This window comes from Heteronotia binoei, chromosome 3 (assembly GCF_032191835.1).
Source record: "Heteronotia binoei isolate CCM8104 ecotype False Entrance Well chromosome 3, APGP_CSIRO_Hbin_v1, whole genome shotgun sequence".
In the NCBI taxonomy this organism is placed as follows: domain Eukaryota; kingdom Metazoa; phylum Chordata; class Lepidosauria; order Squamata; family Gekkonidae; genus Heteronotia; species Heteronotia binoei.
The window spans coordinates 93,074,610-93,094,079 of NC_083225.1; the positions used below are offsets into that span (position 1 = coordinate 93,074,610).

General features: G+C 42.4%; 2 protein-coding genes across 2 annotated transcripts in view; one reads left to right on the top strand and one right to left on the bottom strand.

Moving 5' to 3' along the window:
• TFF2 (trefoil factor 2) overlaps positions 1 to 1,000 on the top strand; it is a 68,398-nt gene extending 67,398 nt beyond the window's left edge. The window contains exon 16 of the mRNA XM_060235263.1: positions 945 to 1,000. The gene's annotated coding sequence lies outside the window, so the exon portion shown is untranslated. The remainder of the gene's footprint in view (positions 1 to 944) is intronic.
• Positions 1,001 to 10,803: 9,803 nt separating this feature from the next.
• The window catches only part of ABCG1 (ATP binding cassette subfamily G member 1), a 96,681-nt gene continuing 88,014 nt past the window's right edge, over positions 10,804 to 19,470 (bottom strand). The window contains exons 14-15 of the mRNA XM_060234218.1: positions 12,821 to 12,939; positions 10,804 to 11,268 (exon numbers count right to left, since the gene is read on the bottom strand). Of these exons, the coding sequence (XP_060090201.1) occupies positions 11,043 to 11,268; positions 12,821 to 12,939 (345 nt within the window). The 3' untranslated portion in view covers positions 10,804 to 11,042. The remainder of the gene's footprint in view (positions 11,269 to 12,820; positions 12,940 to 19,470) is intronic.

The window sequence follows — 19,470 nt, forward strand, 5'->3', positions numbered from 1 at the left end:
ATATCTGACACTAGACAGTTTAAAGATGTTTGCAGTTCTCTGTTTTTATACTTTTCATGACTTTTGCATGTTTTCTCCCTTCTTACTTTTAAAGCTGACATAGATTTCTGAGTCTCTACTACCTGCCTGTCTATGGTTATACTTTCTAGTTGGATTATATTTAGTTAACATTAGATTTATTTGCCTCCTTAAAGAAGGATATTATAATAGGCATTCCAGTTGCTGCCAATTTGCTTTAAGGAAAATGTCCTGTTCCTTTAATAGAGATTTACAGGGTGGAAATGGACTACTGAAACTTTGACAGTTTTAACTGCTGGGAAAGTGCACAGTCTTTTGAAGCTAGCGGGAAGTATTCAAAGTGACTTGTGTTCTGTTATGGTAGGCTAGACTGCAAGATATGGGGGGGGAGGTTCTTTATTTCTTAGGGTGTTTTAAATACCTCATGATATTCATACTGATACATTTTAAGAATTTGGGAGATTTGGACTGGAATTCTGGATGAGATTTCTTTTCAGTAAACCAAGCTAGTTGTAGGGTACTAAATCTATATTTGATAAACTATTTGATAATTTCATGGGGGTCAGTAGGACTCTGAACTGTTTGCTGCAGTCTTAAAGAGCTATATCACTATATGTTGTAAGTTGCCCTGAGCCTGTTTGTAGGTAGGGTGGGATATATGTCCCATAAATAAATAAATGTAATAATTTCTTCAGATGGGAGATCACCTGGGAACATTTATGGTCCTTACCTTTTATTCCACAAAGGAAAAAAAGGCAAACTGTAAAATGTAAGCTTCTGGACCTAATGACACACTAGAATAATTTTTTTTTCAGTTGGCAGCTTCCTAAGCATATTCATGGGGGTCGGTAGGACTTTGAATTGTGTACTGCAATCTTAAAGAGCTACATCACTAATGTGCTTTTAAAATCCTGTTTTGCTTTCAGAATGCATCTAAAGTAAATGTGATTCAAGAATCTTGCTGCCTACAAGATGGAAAATAAAATTGATTTTAATGTGCTGCTACATATGCTCTCCTGTGATGATGCCGCACATTGCTTTTGGCTACATATACCTTTTGCACTCTGTCATACCTGAAAGAATAAAAGGAATAAGCAAATGTCCATTGCGATTTCTCCAGAATGATGCCTGGAAGAAGTGGGGATATTGGGGGGGGGGGGGGGGATAAAGGGCAGACTTTGCTAGCACATATAAGGGTCTCATGATTTTTGGATCTGGGGGAAGAAGTTGATAACTGCCAGTGAATCCAGCAGTAGCTAACAGCTGTGAAGAATTCTGAGGCCGATCTACAGGACTCAGTAATTCCAAAAGAACACTTCCAGTCATCCATCCTAGGAATTGTTGTATGCACACACAGATAATAGTTTGGAGCGCCCTGGGAAGTGTGCTGGATAAGGTGGCCAACAACTTGGAAATAATGTCCTTCTGCTTTACCAGTTTTGCAAAATTATGCATTTTCAAAGACACTACTAATACAAACTCACCAGTGGCTGTTATTGTCACTAAAGACCAGTTAGTAACTACTGCTATAAACACAGAAGGGTAAGATTGAAACACTGCATTTGCACGACTATTATTACTATTATATTGTATGGGAGTGATTGTTTAAACCATTGCTTGAAGAGCAATTAGCATCAAGGATGGGGGGAGGGGGTGTCAATAGAATTCTATTGGGTTATGTTAGAATGCACATACACAAAATGCTAATAAACCATTGAAATGATCAAAGAACTATTGGACCACTCATCAAACAACCTGGTCTCTGTTCACAACCAGTGAACAGGATGTGAGCCCCAAAAGGGTGTTAAAGCATCCCTGGAATGAGCATGAGAGTTTGCACAGCGTTTTAAAACTACAAGTTACATGCAAATGTGTAATCAAATCCAGGATGGGGCATTTATTTAGAAGACTCAGCTTTTGGAAGAGGTGGTTTGGAGTGAAATGGCAGGCTAGGGAAGCACCTTAAATAACAAGTTTCAAGAATATTCTCTCTGTCACTCTCTTTCCCTTTTCTAGACCTGTCTGTAAAACTGAGTAGACCAGAAGTTTATTAAAGTGTGGTCTCCATCATTTCACTACTTATTTAGACGATATTGGATTTATAACAGACCATACACTCTTAATCTCACAGCAACATGCAATCTCTTTTACCTTCCCTCCCCACCCCCCACAACAGACACCCTGTGAGGTAGGTGGGGCTGAGAGAACTCTCACAGAAGCTGCCCTTTCAAGGACAATTCTGGACAAGAGCTATGGCTGACCGAAGGCTATTCCAGCAGCTGCAAGTGGAAGAGTGGGGAATCAAACCTGGCTCTCCCAGATAAAAGTCCACGCACTTAACCACTACACCAAACTGGAACTAGAGTAAATGGCTGTAACTAAGGTATAAGATACTCTTCCTTCCCATCAGCTACCCCTGCCGTTCTTCATGACATGTGTAAAAGTTCTTAGTAGTGGTGTGCATTCAGCTCTACCCAAGCCAAAAATTTAGCCTGAAAATGCCTTATTGGTATTTATCTGTTATTCTTTCAACCAAATATAGAGGGGCATGTATTGTTGCCTATCAGGCATAGCCAATCCTGGACAGCCACAGTTAAACTGTATTTAAAGAGAGTGAACTCCCTTTAAATACTGTTTCAGGTGAAGCTGCAGCTTCATAAATACATTTAAAGGGACCATGACTCCTTTAAATGCCTTCAGCTCCATTATAGGCTAAGTGGACCATTATAGTCAATGATCCCCATAGGCTATAATGGGGAATCTATCCAGGGGGTATAGGCAGGGGTCTGGTTTTTTAGGTAGAGGCACCAGATTTTTACTGTAGCTTCTGGTGCCTCTACTCAAAAGACTCTCCAAGTTTCAAAAAGTTTGGACCAGGGAATCCAATTCTATGTGCCCCCAAAGAAGGTGCCCCCATCCTCCATTATTTCCAAGTGAGGGAAAAACCAGCAGGCTGGACACATGCTAGATTTGGTCTTTGCAATGGGGATGACAGTGGGTCGTATTACTGCTGGCACAGCATCATGGTCAGACCACTATGCCCTGAAGGCCCACGTGAATGTTCCACTCCAACCCTGTTTGGGCGGCGAGCACATTCTAGCTTGCCTGTGGAGCCAAATGGACCCTATGTGGCTTCAGATGGCTCTATGGTATCCTTGGCCCCCTTGTGATTCTTGATGAGCTAGTGGAGACCTGGCAAAACAGGCTCTCCATGGCCATTCATGAGATCGCTCCTAGGCGCCCTCTCCGCCTCGATTCAAAACTGGTGCAGTTCTATATCCTGGAACTATGGTTGATGAAACAGAGGCTCAGATGTCTAGAGAGGCAGAGGTGGCATGCCTGTGATGAAGCGGCAAGAACATCTTATAGGTCGTTTATGAGAACCTATAAGATGGCAGTCAAGGCTGCTAAGAAAGTCTATCTTATGGCCACGATTGCATCTGCGAACTCACACCCAGCGCAATTGTTTAGAACAATTTGATCTTTAACTACCCTATTGCAGGGCAAAACAAATGCTAGGAAATTGGATATAGGCTGCGAGGCTTTTTCGCAGATAAGGTCGTGTTGCTCCGCCATGATGTCCCTGCCACAGTTGAAACAGTAAATGAACTCAAGGCTCCATCTATGTCTTCTACTCAGATTTTGGATTATTTCACTTGACTCAGCCTGGAGGAAGTTGACAGAATGCTCTCCACTGTACGCTCAACCATGTGTAGTCTGGACCCATGCCCATGCCCATCCTGGCTAATAAAAGCTGGCCGGGGAGAATTACAGGCTCCTTTGAGGGAAATTGTTAACAGGTCCCTATCTGAAGGGACCTTCCCACAGCCTCTTAAGGAGGCAGTGGTCCACCCCCTTCTAAAGAAACCATCATTAGACCCGGCCGTATTGGCAAACTATCAGCCAGTGTCAAACTTGCCTTTTCTGGGCAAGATTATTGAGAGGGCAGTAGCAGTGCAATTACAGAGCTTCCTGGATGACGCTTCTGTGCTTAACCCTTTTCAATCCAGTTTTCGTCTGGGTCATGGGATGGAGCAGAATTTGTACATGCACTGGTTCTGCAGGGCACTCTGTACAAATACTGTCTGAGCTGTGTTTGCACCCCCCCTCCCCACATGGATCTGTTGAACTGGTGTTGCCACATTGGCATTGGTTCTGCTGGGTACTCTGTACATGTATTGGTTCTGTGGGGCACTCTATACATGCACTGGTTCCCCCTCCATGTTCTACTGCAAACTCTCTGGTTTGACTTCCTTCCTTCCTCTTCTCCTTACCATTGGAAACAATGAAGGATGGGGGCACCTTCTTTGGGGGGCTCATAGAATTGGACCCCCTGGTCCAATCCTTTTGAAACTTTGGGGGGTGTCTTTTAAGGAAAGGCACCAGAAACTACACTGAATTTTTGTGCTTCCACCTAAAAAAACCAGCCCCCCCAAGACCTCTGGATACCCCCAGATAGATTTCCCATTGACTATAGTGGTCCCATAGGGCATAATGGAGCAAAAAAAAAGATTTTTGGAAAACCCCAAATCCAAATGCCATACCTTTATTGAAATGCAGGTGTTTTTGGGAATTCCAATTTTTTTGCGGGTCCAATATGTCTGAATAAAAACACATTTTTTGTTTTTGTGCACATCTTTGGTTCTCAGCCTACTAGTCAGTTGTGAGGGGTAACTGGCTGGATTTTACAGAAATAATTGTATGCATACAAACCTGCATATATCTGTTAAATCATAGTTCAGAACACATACACCCCAGTATAAAGTAGACTGTGTGCCAGTCAGATTCTCTTTTTGTTTAGTGGTTTGTTAAGAAAGGAAGTTGAAGAGAAAATATGAAAGAGAGGAGGGACTGGATCAAGAGAGTGAAAAGAAAAAACACATAAATACCATAAAATGAAAAGGAGACTCCATATTTCTGGCTGGGAATAAAGATAGTTCCTGGCGCTGAAAAGTTCTGAACTGCTGTCCTTCAGCATTGTATCTGTTCAGTTAGCTTTAAAACAGAAGTAAGACTAAGGTAGTTGTCTGAAAATAGCATCACTTTATTCTTTGTACTTCATTATCATAAGTGCTCCCCATTTTCAGAAAATGAGAGATCTACTTTGGAAAATAATGCACATACAAATATCCTATAGGAATTAACTATACAGAAATATACAAAGCTTTTAATGTTAGTCTTTGTAAAGTATAGAATTAGAATGCCCAACATTCCAAATCTTATTAGGTACATGAATTCAGGTACGTGTAGTTCAATCAGTTACATTGTCTGAACTACAAAGATCACTGAGCCACCTGGAAAAATGATAATGTTTACATATATCTACAACAGTGCAATATATCAGAGCGTGCAACAAGCAGCAGTCTCTAGAACAGCAAAACCAACAGGAATCCAAAGTAATGCTGTGTGCATTACACCTCCAAAAGAGACAAGCTAGTTGATATACAGTGTATGCACACTTCAGCACGCTGATTTTTTTTTTGACAGATTACTTGCATTGACATTTGCTTTTTGTTTTAAATTAAAAACACAACACGCATACACAAATATCTTAAATAACTAAATAAGATTTAAGGGCAACAGTTCACCACAAACAAGAGTCAGTATTGCACAAATAGTTGGAAACAAGGTTAAAAAGAAAAACCTAGCAATACTGTCACATTTCATCTCACATACAGTGGATCATGTCCCTTTTTTTAAAAAAAGATAACACAAATGCTTAAAACGGATTGTCAGGCTTTTTTAAAAAGGGGGGGTATGTAAGGACCATTCTTCAAGAAGGGACAGGGAGGGTCTTCTAGACATTTTAAATACTGGATGAAAGACAGCATGGAGCATCTTTTTCCTTCATTAACTTCAATGCTCAACTCTTTCCCTTTGAAATCAGTAGGACTTGAAAATGCTTGATTTCCAGGAGTCATGTTCTTTGCTCGGAATGGTTGATACAGCACTGAAGCTACTAACTCGTGCCTAAAATATTTATGATTTAACAGTGCAGTTCTATACAGAGATGCACTAATTCTGAAGGGCTTGGGCCAGAGCAGCTCTGTGTAGGACGGGTCACATTTGTCAACAATCTCATTGGCAAGCATCTTCATAACAGTACAGATTATCCAAAACGTAATCTACTTTTTCTACTCAGGAATAATTTATAGCAATTGAAGAAGAAAATTATTGTTGGGTGAATAATGCTGAAAAGAAAAAACATACATACGACAGACACAGCGTCTTCACAGCTAGAAGTTTTTGATTCCCTATACATCAAGTTTCATTACTGAAATGGAAAGCACCAATACAAATATTAGTCCAGCCCACTAGATATCCAGCCAGGAGCTTTTCTAGAACAGATTCTTCAGAGCAAGTTTCACATAGTGACTATTCAGCTACACAGATTTTTTTCAGGATTAAATAGGAGCTATAACCTCAGATTTGAGCCGCCAATCATGCTGATGTATACACATAAGGTTCAAGTACCAAACAGTGGGATTCTGTAAAGCATATACAATCTTTTTTATCACAGCTGCAAGGTGGCATTAAAGCCATGAATGAAAACTGCCATTGCTCAACATAGATTTAAAACTACAATAGAATGTGCAATAGCATAAAACAGTAATCAGGCTATATCAATCCCCAAAGCAATTTTGGGGGAAACAGAGATATTGTCCTGAAGTACTGGCTAACATGATGGTCAATGTAAGCTTAAATGTACAATGAGTGCAGGATTTTGGTCTCATGTTTGTTGCGTTAATGTTATTTAATTTGCTTTGTTGTTTTTTTAAAAAAAACAGGCCATGGACTCAGGTACCAAGGGATATGTAGACAACTGGTATTTTTAGCCAGAAAATAACAATTAGAAGAGTTGGTTTTTATACCCTGCTTTTCTCTCTCCTAAAGAGTCTCAAAGCACCTTACAATTGCCTTCCCTTCCTCTCCCCACAAGAGAACAAAGCAGTAGACAAGGGCATTAGTATCTCAAGAGGTTATAACATCATATAGTTTGCCATAGAAAAAAAGAATACATTAAAATATAGTGGAAGATGGATTAGTATATGTATTAAGATAAACAGCCAATATCCCTATTTGAGTATGTCAAATACACAAAACCAAAATATTCTGATACAACAGTCACCTTGTGAGGTAGGTGGGACTTAGAGTTCTGAGAGAATTGTGATTGGTTCGAGATCACCCAGCAGGCTTCCTGTGAAAGACTGGGGAATCAACTCCAGTTCTCCAGATTAGAGTCTGCTACACTTAACCACTATACCATGCTGGCTCTGAGACAGAAACATAAAATTCCATTACTAGAAATTAAAATAAATGCAGTCCAAGACACACAGCCGTAATTCTAAAACTGAAAAAATATGGAATGGTTTATTGGCAAAGGTAATCGATGCCATTGTAGAAGTCACTGTGCACCTGTTTTGGCTTCCTAAATCAACAAAAATTCCATAACATTAACAAAAATTCCATAAACCATGACATCTTATTTTTAGGAAGAAAGGCTGGAAATGTCTTTCAGTCTGCATGATATTACATGAGATCTATTCCTTCACATTACATTTTAAGAGGAACAGAATACTCAAGTTGGTATCTGCTTCTGACAAACCTTTTATGTTTTGTGCCAGCCAACACCAAATGATGACCGAACTCTCTTCCCATCTGCTTATTTGTGGTTTTAAATAACCACCTTATTTTTTGTGGCTTTAAGCACAAGAAGTACCACCAAATAACTAATTGTGGAGAGTTATATAGTATTAGAGTAGAAATTGGTCTTTCTATGTTATTTTTGGAAGGGAAACAAAAAGAGCAGCATTGTTTGATCTGAAAGCACAACCCTATGCAGAACTGAAATCAATGGGCTAAGATTCCTTTTAACTCTTTACAGGATTGCACTGTTTACATCAAATGCCTGAAGTTGCTTCCAAAAAAGAAAGTTTATACATGTAAATTCCATATTTGTTTGCAAAAGCATTTGTTCAACAGAAAGCTTTTTCCTATACAGAATTTTTATTTTATGTTCTCGATGGCGTCGTGGCATCTACAGTTTACTAGTGAAGATATGAAGGGATTACTTTTCATTGAAATCAGGGCTAATGAGAGCTGGGGATGGGAAAAAGAGTCTTGTATTTAGTAAAATTCAATATAACTTTTCTCTGAGGTTTGTCTGGATCACAGAAGGAGGGTCCCATTCATTTCAATGGATCTATTTTTCTGCTTAAGTAATAATTGTTTTGAGAATCTCACCAAAGCTGAGCAGATCTCATCAAATATGTTTTAAGGAGGTTGGCCAGTGAGTGGAAGAATAGAAGAAAACAGGAAAAGAGGAGAGACTATGTAGCAATTTCTCTAACTCTCCATTTAATCTGGTAAATAAAAGTTTGAAACGCTAGAAACTGAAGCTTTACAAACTGAATTCCGTCCTGCTGTTCCTCATGAGGCAAATGAGATGGAAGAGTTATTCTTAAATATCATTGATGCCATTTATGTGCTCCAGTAGTCAACTAGTAGTTTGCAACTTCCACATTACAGATAATAGATGGAAGCACAGGAAAGGCTAAGAAGTTACCAGCGTTATACAACATGATTCTGACAGTGCTGGGAATAGTTGCACAATGGTCAACTTATGGCTGCCAAGTCCAGTTCAAGAAATATCTGGGGACTTCGGGAGTGGAGCCAGGAGACATTGGAGTAGAACCAGGAGCAAGGTTGTGACAAGCATAACTGAACTCCAAAGGGTATTCTGGCCATCACATTTAAAGAGACCACACACCTTTTCAATGCCTTCCCTCCATTGGAAATAATGAAGGATAGGAGCACCTTCTTTTGGTGCTTATAGAATTGGACCCTCTGGTCCAATCCTTTTGAGACTTGGAGGGTATTCTGGGGAGAGACATTGAATGCTATGCTGAAGATTTGGTGCGTCTATCTCAAAAAACAATCCCACCCGAGCTCCAGATACCCACAGATCAATTCTCCATTATACCTATGGAAATTGGTCTCCACAGGGAATAATGGAGTGCCCAGCAGACATTTCCCTACTTTCACCTGCTGCTTTCTGATGACCCTGAAGTGGGGGGAGGGCCTCCAAACCAGGGGATCCCCTGCCCCCACCTGGATATTGGCAACCCTAGGTCAACTTGAGCCTGCTACGTGGGGAAGGCGGGATATAAATAAAAAGTTATTATTATTATTATTAAAAACCCTAGAAAGTTGGAAGTGTTTGTAACCTACTGAGTCAAATGGGAAAAATAAATGTACTTATTTATTCAGGAAAAAATAGATAAGGTAGAATCCTACTCCTTTGGGTAATTAGCTGCATGAGAACATTGTGTATAAAACATCCAGAGTACAGTGACATCAGGATACATTTTCAAGAGAGACTGCTGTTAATTTTGGATGAATGAGTCAATAAGTGCTCCTGGATGCCTGTCCTTAGTGGTGCAGGTCTGTATCCTCTCATATATAATAAGCAAATTAAATTAAATTATTCCCATCAGTATAAAGAATTTCACAAAATAATCCTAAGTATATTTGAACATAATAGGGGGTGACTAAAAGGGGTGACTCACCTTGAATCTTAACAGCTAGAAAAGTCACGGGCGGGGGGGGGGGGGGTTAACAAACATCTTACCAGGGTGCCTAAAATAGCCTGTTCTAGCTTTTAGTGGGTCACCCACACAAAACAGCATGTCAGCATCTACCTAATCCGAACACTTTGAGCTCAATATGACTTTCAGTTCTTTATCAAGTCTGTACTTTTCTCCAGCAATGTTTATTATGTGGATAACTATCTCATTTAGATAGCTATGTAAAGCCACAAACTGAACCAAATTCTCCAAAATTATTATTATTATTTATTTGATTTATACGCGCCCTCCCTGCCGAAGCAGGCTCATATAGGAGGCGCTCTTTGCTGAAATAAAAACATGGTTATTCAACATCAGGTTAATGAGATTAACTTGATTTGGAGGCCAAATATAAACAGGTGGCATAATGGATTAATTATTCTTTAGACCAATCCAGGCATGCTGCTTACATGGTTCAGTTTTACTGGGCTTAAGGGCACCTAATGTTTTGTTGGACTGCAGCCAGTATGGACCTTTCAAGAGGGGGGGGGGGATGTTAGGACTGGTAAAAAACTGGATTGCTTCATTTTGTCATCTGAAGCTGAACTTGCCCTCTCCCCCTCAAAAAAACTAGAGATAACTAACTAGAGACATTGTGGGTGCTTAAAAAAAACTTTACCATAAACATTCTTAACAGTGAACCACTGACAGTCCTTTAAAATATTCCTTAAAACTTTCAAATGTGATTTGAAATATGATTCTGTATTTTCAGAACTGGAATTCCTAGCTTCTGCATTCATGGGAGGTAGTTAATTTGGATAATAAAAGCTTTCAAATATCACAGGAAAACTAAAGGATATTGCAAACACAGAATGCTATAAGGAATTCCATACAGACAACTCAGAGATATTTTCCGTGCTCTGGAATTCCTTTACAGCTCTTACTAGGAATGTCATTTTATCTTCATATTACAATTTTGGGAGTATAAAACCAGCTCATAAGAATAAAGCTGCAGAGCTCTGCATGTAAAGAAGAACCAAATTACCTGTATTCTTTTAAAAATCCATTAATTAGAATTATTTTGTTAGTTTGAGAATTTGTGGATTTCTGCTTTCATGGAGGATTTCAGGTAACTTGCACAGTCAGGACTACAGCGACCTTCCAAGAAACAGTTTTCATGAAAGAAAGTTCCTGTGATCAGTACTGACATTCTGCACTTCAAAATTCCCTTCTAGTTCTTCTTCCTAGATAAAGCCAGGCAGTATAACAAAACGTTGACCTAACCCAACTGAACTGATTACCATAACTAGGCATCCACTGATCCAATTGGTTTTATACAGGCTAGATCACAAACCCATTTGGGGTCTGGAAACTTGTCTGCCACCATCAGGCAATAAATACCGTCCACAACTGCATGAATAGTGTTCTCCCTATGCGATCAATACATACGTTTTCTTTCTACCTCTCTGCTCGGATTTTGTATCTGAGGACAAAGTAGGCAACAAGGCGTAGGGCTATGAAGAAAATGCCAAGCACAATGAAATCCAGGTAAAGTTTTGCATTTTCTACATCCAGCTCTCGAAGGATATCCTTTGATTTTTGAAAGTGGCAAATTTCTTCATCGCAGTGGAGATCTTCACGATCCAACCCATAGATGGAAAGAATAACACCCTCAAACCCATACCTAGAGAGAGAAGGGTATTATGTAAAATCAAAACAGACCAGGGCATATATTATACATCTTGAATTCACTGCTGCTTTCATGTTAGGGAATGTTAATTATATTTACATCACTCAGAACTCTAAATAAATATTATTCAATGTCCAATTAGATAAGAGCTATTCAAATGCAAAAGAAGGCTCCATAAGCAAACAGGTGCTATGCAGATTAATACCCCACCCCCCAAAAATACACCCCACGGCACAGAAACAATAGGTAGCATTTTTTTTTATTTATCTGAGATTTATCTGAGATTTTTAGATTACCAATCACACGTTGATGGGAACAGGTGATGAGCCTGAATTCAGGTCAAAACTCTGCAAATTGAGGGCATTACCATCATTATGGGAGGGATGGTGGCTCAGTGGTAGAGCATCTGCTTGGGAAGCAGAAAGTCCCAGGTTCAATCCCCGGCATCTCCAAAAAAGGGTCCAGGCAAATAGGTGTGAAAAACCTCAGCTTGAGACCCTGGAGAGCTGCTGCCAGTCTGAGAAGACAATACTGACTTTGATGGACCAAGGGTCTGATTCAGTATAAGGCAGCTTCATATGTTCTTTGGGGAGGGACGGTGGCTCAGTGGTAGAGCATCTGCTTGGGAAGCAGAAGGTCCCAGGTTCAATCCCCGGCATCTCCAAAAAAGGGTCCAGGCAAATAGGTGTGAAAAACCTCAGCTTGAGACCCTGGAGAGCCGCTGCCAGTCTGAGAAGACAATACTGACTTTGATGGACCAAGGGTCTGATTCAGTATAAGGCAGCTTCATATATTCAATTCATTTACATATAAATATCAGAAGTTGCCTTCACCAAATTATTTCATTGATCTAAATAGCTCAGTACTGCCTATTCTAATTGGTATTACTTCTCTGGGGTGTCAGGCAGAAGTGGGTCTGTCTCAGCCTTGCTTCCTGAGATCCTTTAACTTAAGGACCTTGCTTCCTGAGATCCTTTAACTTAAGCTGCTGAGATCCTTTAACTTAAATCTTCTGCATGCAAATAGCTGAAATCTCAATTTTAAGATGCAACACAGGTGACATACTCAAGGGCTTTCAGAGAGTCTGTGATGAACCGAGCTATGAACCCAGGTTTTTAAGGCCCAAATATTATATGACATCTAATTAATCAAACAGGCTCATATATATGATCTCTGTAACATCAAATCATTCTCATACTTTCTTATGTGTGGCTTGCTGAGAGAGATCCAAAGGTGCCATCCTGTGTGCAGCTTTTTCTGCTCACAGAAGGACTTTTTAAAAAACCAATATTTTCTGGCACTGTCTTTATTTTCTGCATTGAATTGCAACAAGAGCAGCCTCTCCATGCCCCCTTAGTGTACAGCCAGTAAGTGGCTGGCTTAGACAAACTCCTTTCATCAATAGATGCCTCAAGGTGCTTGCCAAATGTGTATATTTCTTGTCTAAAAACTTCTTCCACTTTTAAAAAGGGTCCCCAAAGGAGGCATTTTTCAATTTCAGAAACTTGGCACAAATGGAGAAGCATCAGGTATTATTGAAGTATACCTGACATATGAGATGTAAGACATCCACTGGAGGTATGCTGGAATGGTATCAAAGCTGACGAAGAATCCTGAGAAGAGGAGAACTGGGATCGCTGTAACAGGACCTACAAATGTTGCCACCTAAGCAAAACAAACAAAAAACAAATACACTAGTAGTGGAAAATTGTATTATAATTTGTCATAATTATCCCTGCTAAAAGGCCTTTTGCATTTGCTGTAAATACTTCTGTATACTCCTTGTTTTAAAGCATTTTCAGTTACTGCAGTAGACCTTAGAAAACATTCTGCAAGTGATAAATTGTATCTTCTGCTTTTAAGACTGCACCACAAAAAACAGGTTGCTTACCTGTAACTTACGATCTTCAAGTGGTCATCTATGCAGTCACACACATGGGTTGCGCGCCAAGCCATGACTCCTTCCTCGGAGAATTCAAAAGCTCACCTCAGGCGAGCTCCGGGAAACGGACACCCCCTGCGCATGCCCAAAACAGGGGAGGAGCGATGCACCCATTCAGTTTCTTCTAGCTACGGACAAAAGTTTTGGAATTGCACCATAGGTAATAAGAGGAACTGCCAGCAGCGGGGAAGGCTGGATGGGCGTGTGTGACTGTACAGATGACCACTCGAAGATCATAAGTTACAGGTAAGCAACCTGTTTATCTTCGTCGTGGTCTCTGTGCAGTCCCACACATGGGTGACTAGCAAGCAGTATATTACAGTAGGATGGAGGGTGCTGGCATGAGTAACATCAAATATACTGTACCTGCAGGCACCCACCTGGAAGAGTTCTCAATGGAAGATTGAATGGAGAACAGCCTGGCCAAAAGACGCATCTCGTCTTGCATGGATGTCCAGTGCATAGTGCAAGATGAAGGTAGAGGGAGAGGACCACACAGCAGCTGCACAGACGTCCTCTAAGGATGCACCGTGGAGAAGAGCGGACGATGTGGCCACAGCTCTCGTGAGCTCTTGGCGGTGCAGGTAAGGGCTGTTTGAGCAATTCGTAACACAATGAAATTGCCGATGAGACCCATTTCAAAAGTCTTTGTGTTGAGATTTTCACGCCTTGTCTAGGCTTTCCGTAAGTGACAAAGAGGTTGGGGTCCCTACGGAAAGGGCATGTTCTGCCCAGGTAAAAGGCCAATGCCCTTCTAACGTCCAGGTTGTGGAGGGTTTTTTGGCCATCGTCCTTCGGATTTTGAAAGGAGGGAAGAACAGTGGAGCCTGAGAGATGAAACACAGAAATAACCTTTGGAAGGAAAGAGGGATTGGGATGCAAAACAGCTTTGTCCCGGTGAAAAATCGTAAAAGGTGGATCTGCTTGGAAAGTGCAGATATCACTAGCCCGTTTACCGGACGTCGGGGCTACCAGGAGCGCCATTTTCCATAACAGGAGTTGAAGGGAAATCGAGGCCATCGGTTTGAATAGAGGTTGCATAAGTTGTGATAGAACCAGAGATGGCAAGAGAGTTCTTACAGGTGGATTCATGTGTAGCAGTCCCTTAAGGAAGGACTTGGTGATGGAGTTTGAAAACACCATCCAACCATCAATTGGCAAATGATAAGCTGATAATGCTGAGAGGTGGACCTTCAGTAAAGAGAAACTGAGACCCGAATCATGGAGAGTTAAAATATATGTCAGGATATCAGAAATTGAAGCAGAAACAGGCGAAAAATGATGCTGAGTTGCATAAATAGAGAAGTGTTTCCATTTATAGTGGTATGAGCGGCAAGTAGACAGCTTTCTAGCATTAGTGATAACGTCTTTAACCGGTGGTGGGAGTGTTAGAAGTGGATCCTCCATGCTATAAGCTTGAGTATGGCTGGGTCGTGGTGAAGTATTTTCCCCCTCTGTTGGGAGAGCAAGTCCTTCTGTGGGGGAAACTGCGAATGAGTGTTGTGTGAAAGAAGCATCAGTCTGGTGAACCATGGTTGGCGGGGCCACCATGAAATATCAGAATGCAGTTGGTCTGGTCGAGAGCAATCTTTTGCAGCATTCTGGTGATCAGAGGTACGGAAGAAAAAATGTAGTGCAAGTGTCCGCTCCATTTGTGGAGAAAGGCATCCCCTAGAGAATGACGCATTAGACGCCCCCTGCTGTAGAAAATCCTGCACTTCGCATTGGAAGGGGAAGCAAAGACATCTACTTGGGGGGTCCCGAACCTCTGAAATACTGGATGAAGGTATCTGAGAGACAGAGACCACTCGTGATTGTTTGTGAGGGATCTGCTCAGGGTGTCTGCCCAAACATTTTTGACACCAGGTAGATGAACAGCAGTCAGGAAGATGTTTTGCTCTATGCACCATGTCCAGAGAGATCTGGCTAGCTTGCACAAAGTGGCAGATGCTGTCCCTCCCTGCTTGTTGATGTAAAAGACCTTCGTGAGGTTGTTGGAAGTGACTTGAACATGTGCGCTTCTGACAGATGAGAGGAACAACTTCAGGGCTTGGTCTACTGCTATGAGTTCTAAACAGTTGATGTGTAGTGCACTTTCCTTGATGGACCATACACCTTGTACAGAGAGATCCTCTAAATGTGCATCCCATCCCATCTTCAAGGCGTCCGTGGTAACTATTGCCGTTGGGGAAGACAGGAGAAAAGGATTTCCTGAAAAAATGTTGGTGTCCAGAGTCCACCACACGAGAGAGTCTAAAACGTGTTGAGGGACTTTCAGAAGTGACGTTTGGTGCTGAAGATGAGGCGAAAGGCTCACAGAAACCAAAGCTGAAGGGGGCGCATTTGAAGTTTTGCAAATCTGAGGACGGATGTGGTAGCCACCATCAACCCTAGCATTCGCTGTATGATGAGAGCGGACTGAGTAGGAGTTGCAATGATGGTCATTGCTAGGGATTTTAGGTGAAGACTGCGGTCTACAGGAAGAAACGCTAGGTGAGGAACTGTGCATAGATGAGTGTCTATGAATGAAGTTCTTGAGACGGTTCGAGATGTGATTTGAGTAGATTCACACAGAGGCCTAGATGTTGGAGGAGATTAAGAGTGAATGAAATGTCTCTCTGTAGTTGACTCCGGGATAGAGCAGTCAGGAACCAATCGTCGATGTACGAGAACACCGAAATCTGCTGTTGATGAAGGTAAGCGGCGATCACAGACATGCATTTTGTAAAAACGCAAGGGGCCGTGGATAGGCCAAATAGCAGTGCACGGAACTGGAAATGTTGGAGGCCGACGGCAAAGCGCAGAAACTTTCTGTGGTGGCGGGAGATTGTCACATGAAAATAAGCATCCTGAAGGTCTAAAGACACAAACCAAGCACCTTGAGGTATAAGAGGGAGGATAGACTGTAGGGTTATCATGCGAAACTATTTGTGAGGGATGATCATGTTCAATCGTCGGAGGTCCAGGATAGGGCGGAGACTGCTGTCTCTCTTTGGGACCAGGAAATATTTTTAATAGAAACCTGTTCTTTGAAGGTGAGTTGGAACAGGTTCTATGGCTGCCTTGTCCAAGAGAATCTGGATTTCTGAGTCCAGCATAGGGGAAGGCGGCATCCAAACGAAATGATGAAATCATGGAAGTGAATGGAACTCTATGAGGTATCCATGCTGTATGATGTTTAGGACCCATATGTCTGAGGTTATGAATTGCCATGTTTGCAGGTAACGGTTTAGTCGTGTGGGAGGAGGTGAGTCAAAAAGACTGCTTGGGAGGTTGGGTAGGCTTTCCTGTGGCCTGTGATCTGGGTTTTTGGTGAAAGAACTGTTTGGTGGGCGGTGCTTTACGTTTCCAATATTCTGATTGTTTGGGGGATCTCGGCCGTTTGCAATAGGAGGGTTTCCAAGGTCGGGATCTAAAGGATTGCTGAGAGGATGGTTGAGTCATCCCTAAGCACTTAGCACGCTTCCTTCCATCAACAACTGAGGTGAGGATATCATTGGTGGTCAAATGGAAGAGACCTAACCTTCAAAGGGTAAATCCTCTACTTTGTATTTGATGTCCTGCTGCAAAGATGTACTGCGCAACCATGCATGGCAGCGCATGGCGATAGCCACAGCCATTGATCATAAAGAGCATGAAATGGCGTGGCAAACTGTGTTTATTTGTTGTTTACTGACCTTAGAAAGCTCGGTTAGGAGTTGAGCAGCAGATTTCTGGGCAGAGTCAGGAAGGGACGGAACAAGAGAGTTCAGTTGGTTAGTCAAATTAAAAGTTTAAGCAGAAAAATAAGCAAGATAGTTGTGCATCCTTGACGTAGCTATCGAGATAGAGTACAGTGTCCATCCCAAGGTATTCAATTTTTTCCCTCCCTGTCCGGGGGGGACGGGGTGTCTTGTCTGCTTGGATTTAGATGCAGAGTGTACACTGACCGAGTTCGGTGGTGGGTGACTGAAAAGAAATTTGGATTCTGGTGCATGGATCTTGTACAAAGCATCCAAGCGTCGAGGAACTGGTGACACTGAAGCAGGTTTATCCCAGGATTCTTTCAAGCCTTCTAGGTGTACGAGTAGCATTGGTAGGTGAGTTCCAGATGGCAGGTCAGCTTGCACTAGATCGTGAACAACATCTGAGACTTTAGGAAGGTCTGTTGATAAGTTGATGTTAAGGGCATTAGCTATATTTGAAATAAGGTCCAGGTAAGCCTTTGATCCCTCTGAAGGTGATAAATCAGCAGGGGGCTGACATCAGATGCCAGAGAAGTGGGGGGATCTGAAGCATACTCCGAAGAAGAATCTGATAGGTCAGTGTCTGAGTCCACAGGGACCCTCTGTGGAGTGCTTGAAGCAGGATCACGCCCCTGACCTTGATCGACAGGGGTTTTCGGTACAGCTGTGGTAGGTTGTCATTCAAGAGGTACGGTAGGTTCTGCGAGGGCAAGCCGCGCTGAGAGGTATCGGCAGGTAAGGCAGATTGGTTTTGCAAGCGTCCAGGAACATTTCCAGCATCCAATGGTTGTTTAGGTACTGAGGCTCGAGTTGGGCTATGATGATACCGAGAGTAGACTCATGGTGATAAGAGGGACAGTAGCCTTCAATGGATGGAGAGTGCAAATAGTAATGGTGATGGTACCTATGATAGTAATCCACTGGAGAGGGGGATCTGGATTGTGATGGGCTGTTGTAACAACATCCATGATGGAGTCGAGGTGAGAGACGGTACCAAGATGGTACATAGTCAGCTTGATTAAGCATAGGCGAACGTCAGTGTTGGGAATGAGATTGTGAACGTCTGTGCCGGGTGGTGTGTACAGCAACGTCTCTGTAGGATGGCAAATACTGTCGACGTGGGGACAACGGTTGAGAACAATTGGATTGGAAGCAGTCAGAGACTTGCGCCAAGGCTTCCCTGTAGAATGGAGAGAGCGCCATGTCTTGAAAACTCTCTGTATCGCAAAAGTTACACTCGGGGTTTGAACCCGAGAGGATAGAATGGGTTCGAGGATCTCTTCGGGAAGATCATTAGGTACCAACGGCGATCTAAAAAGGATTTGAATCACTGCTGAAGAAGCTATTTCGAGTCTTGGAGCCTGTCATTCTTCATAAATCACGCTGGTAGGAGCCGAGAGTTCTGCTGGAAGGGTAGGCATGGCGGCCATAGCTGAAAGGGTTCCTAAGGTAGACCCCATAGAAGCAGAGATCGAACTTGAGAGGGATGGCAGAGGTGTGGGAGCTGTCGAAGTGGCGGATGACGCCGGAGCTCGTGGCTGAGTGCTTGTAGGAGTCAGAGTCGAGGACGGAGCCGAAGGTTGAGGATGAGTATTGGTAAAAGTTGAAGCCGAGGAGCGGGGCTCAACACGGTCCCGAGACTTATGGGATTTCTTTAAGGAATTGTCAGTCGACTGCTTAGAGTGCTTATCAAATTTTTGCTTCCTGGGAACCGAAGCCACTGAAGCTACCGATGAAGCTGAACCCGCTGCAGACCCTTGAGACATAGTGGGGCGCAGTAACGATTCCAGAAGGTGGCTTTTCAATCTGGCCGCCCTATTTTTCCTGGCCTGCTTGCCAAATTGGGCACAGTGGGAACAAGTATCAGTACGATGCGACTCTCCCGAACAAAATAAATGAAAAGAGTGTCCATCTGTCGAAAGAATTTTAGTCCCCCATCTGAGACACTTTTTAAAAGTAATTTTAGTATCACGCCCTTTCATAAGCCCGTCCGGAGGTTGGGAGGGAGAAGGGGGAGAAGGCCGAAAACTGAAGAAAGATTTTTTTTTTTTTTTAGATAGCAACAAACTGAAGAAAGAAGGTTCGGAACGATACCAGTTGAAGAGTCGAAGAGGCCTGAGCGACGAAGAGTGACTAAGAGTATGGAGCGCAACGAGGAGAGTGTTGATGAAGCGGCGGTAAGGAAGAAACTGAGTGGGTGTGTCGCTCCTCCCCCGCTTTTGGCATGCGCAGGGGGTGTCCGTTTCCAGGAGCGGGAGGAGTGTGCCAAAATGCCTGAGGCAAGCTTTTGAATTCTCCAAGGAAGGAGTTGTGGCTTGGTGCACAACCCATGTGTGGGACTGCACAGAAACCACGATGAAGATCTGATGGTTACTGTGCAGCTTGTATGTCCTTCCAACTGCATTATCATAAGAAGCTATAACACACAAACATGTTTCCCTTTTTTCAGAAACTCAGGGGGCTCAGCCACCACTAAAGCAGTGTGTTCAGCACTAGAAGTACAGTATAAAAACTCCCCTCTCCTTCCAG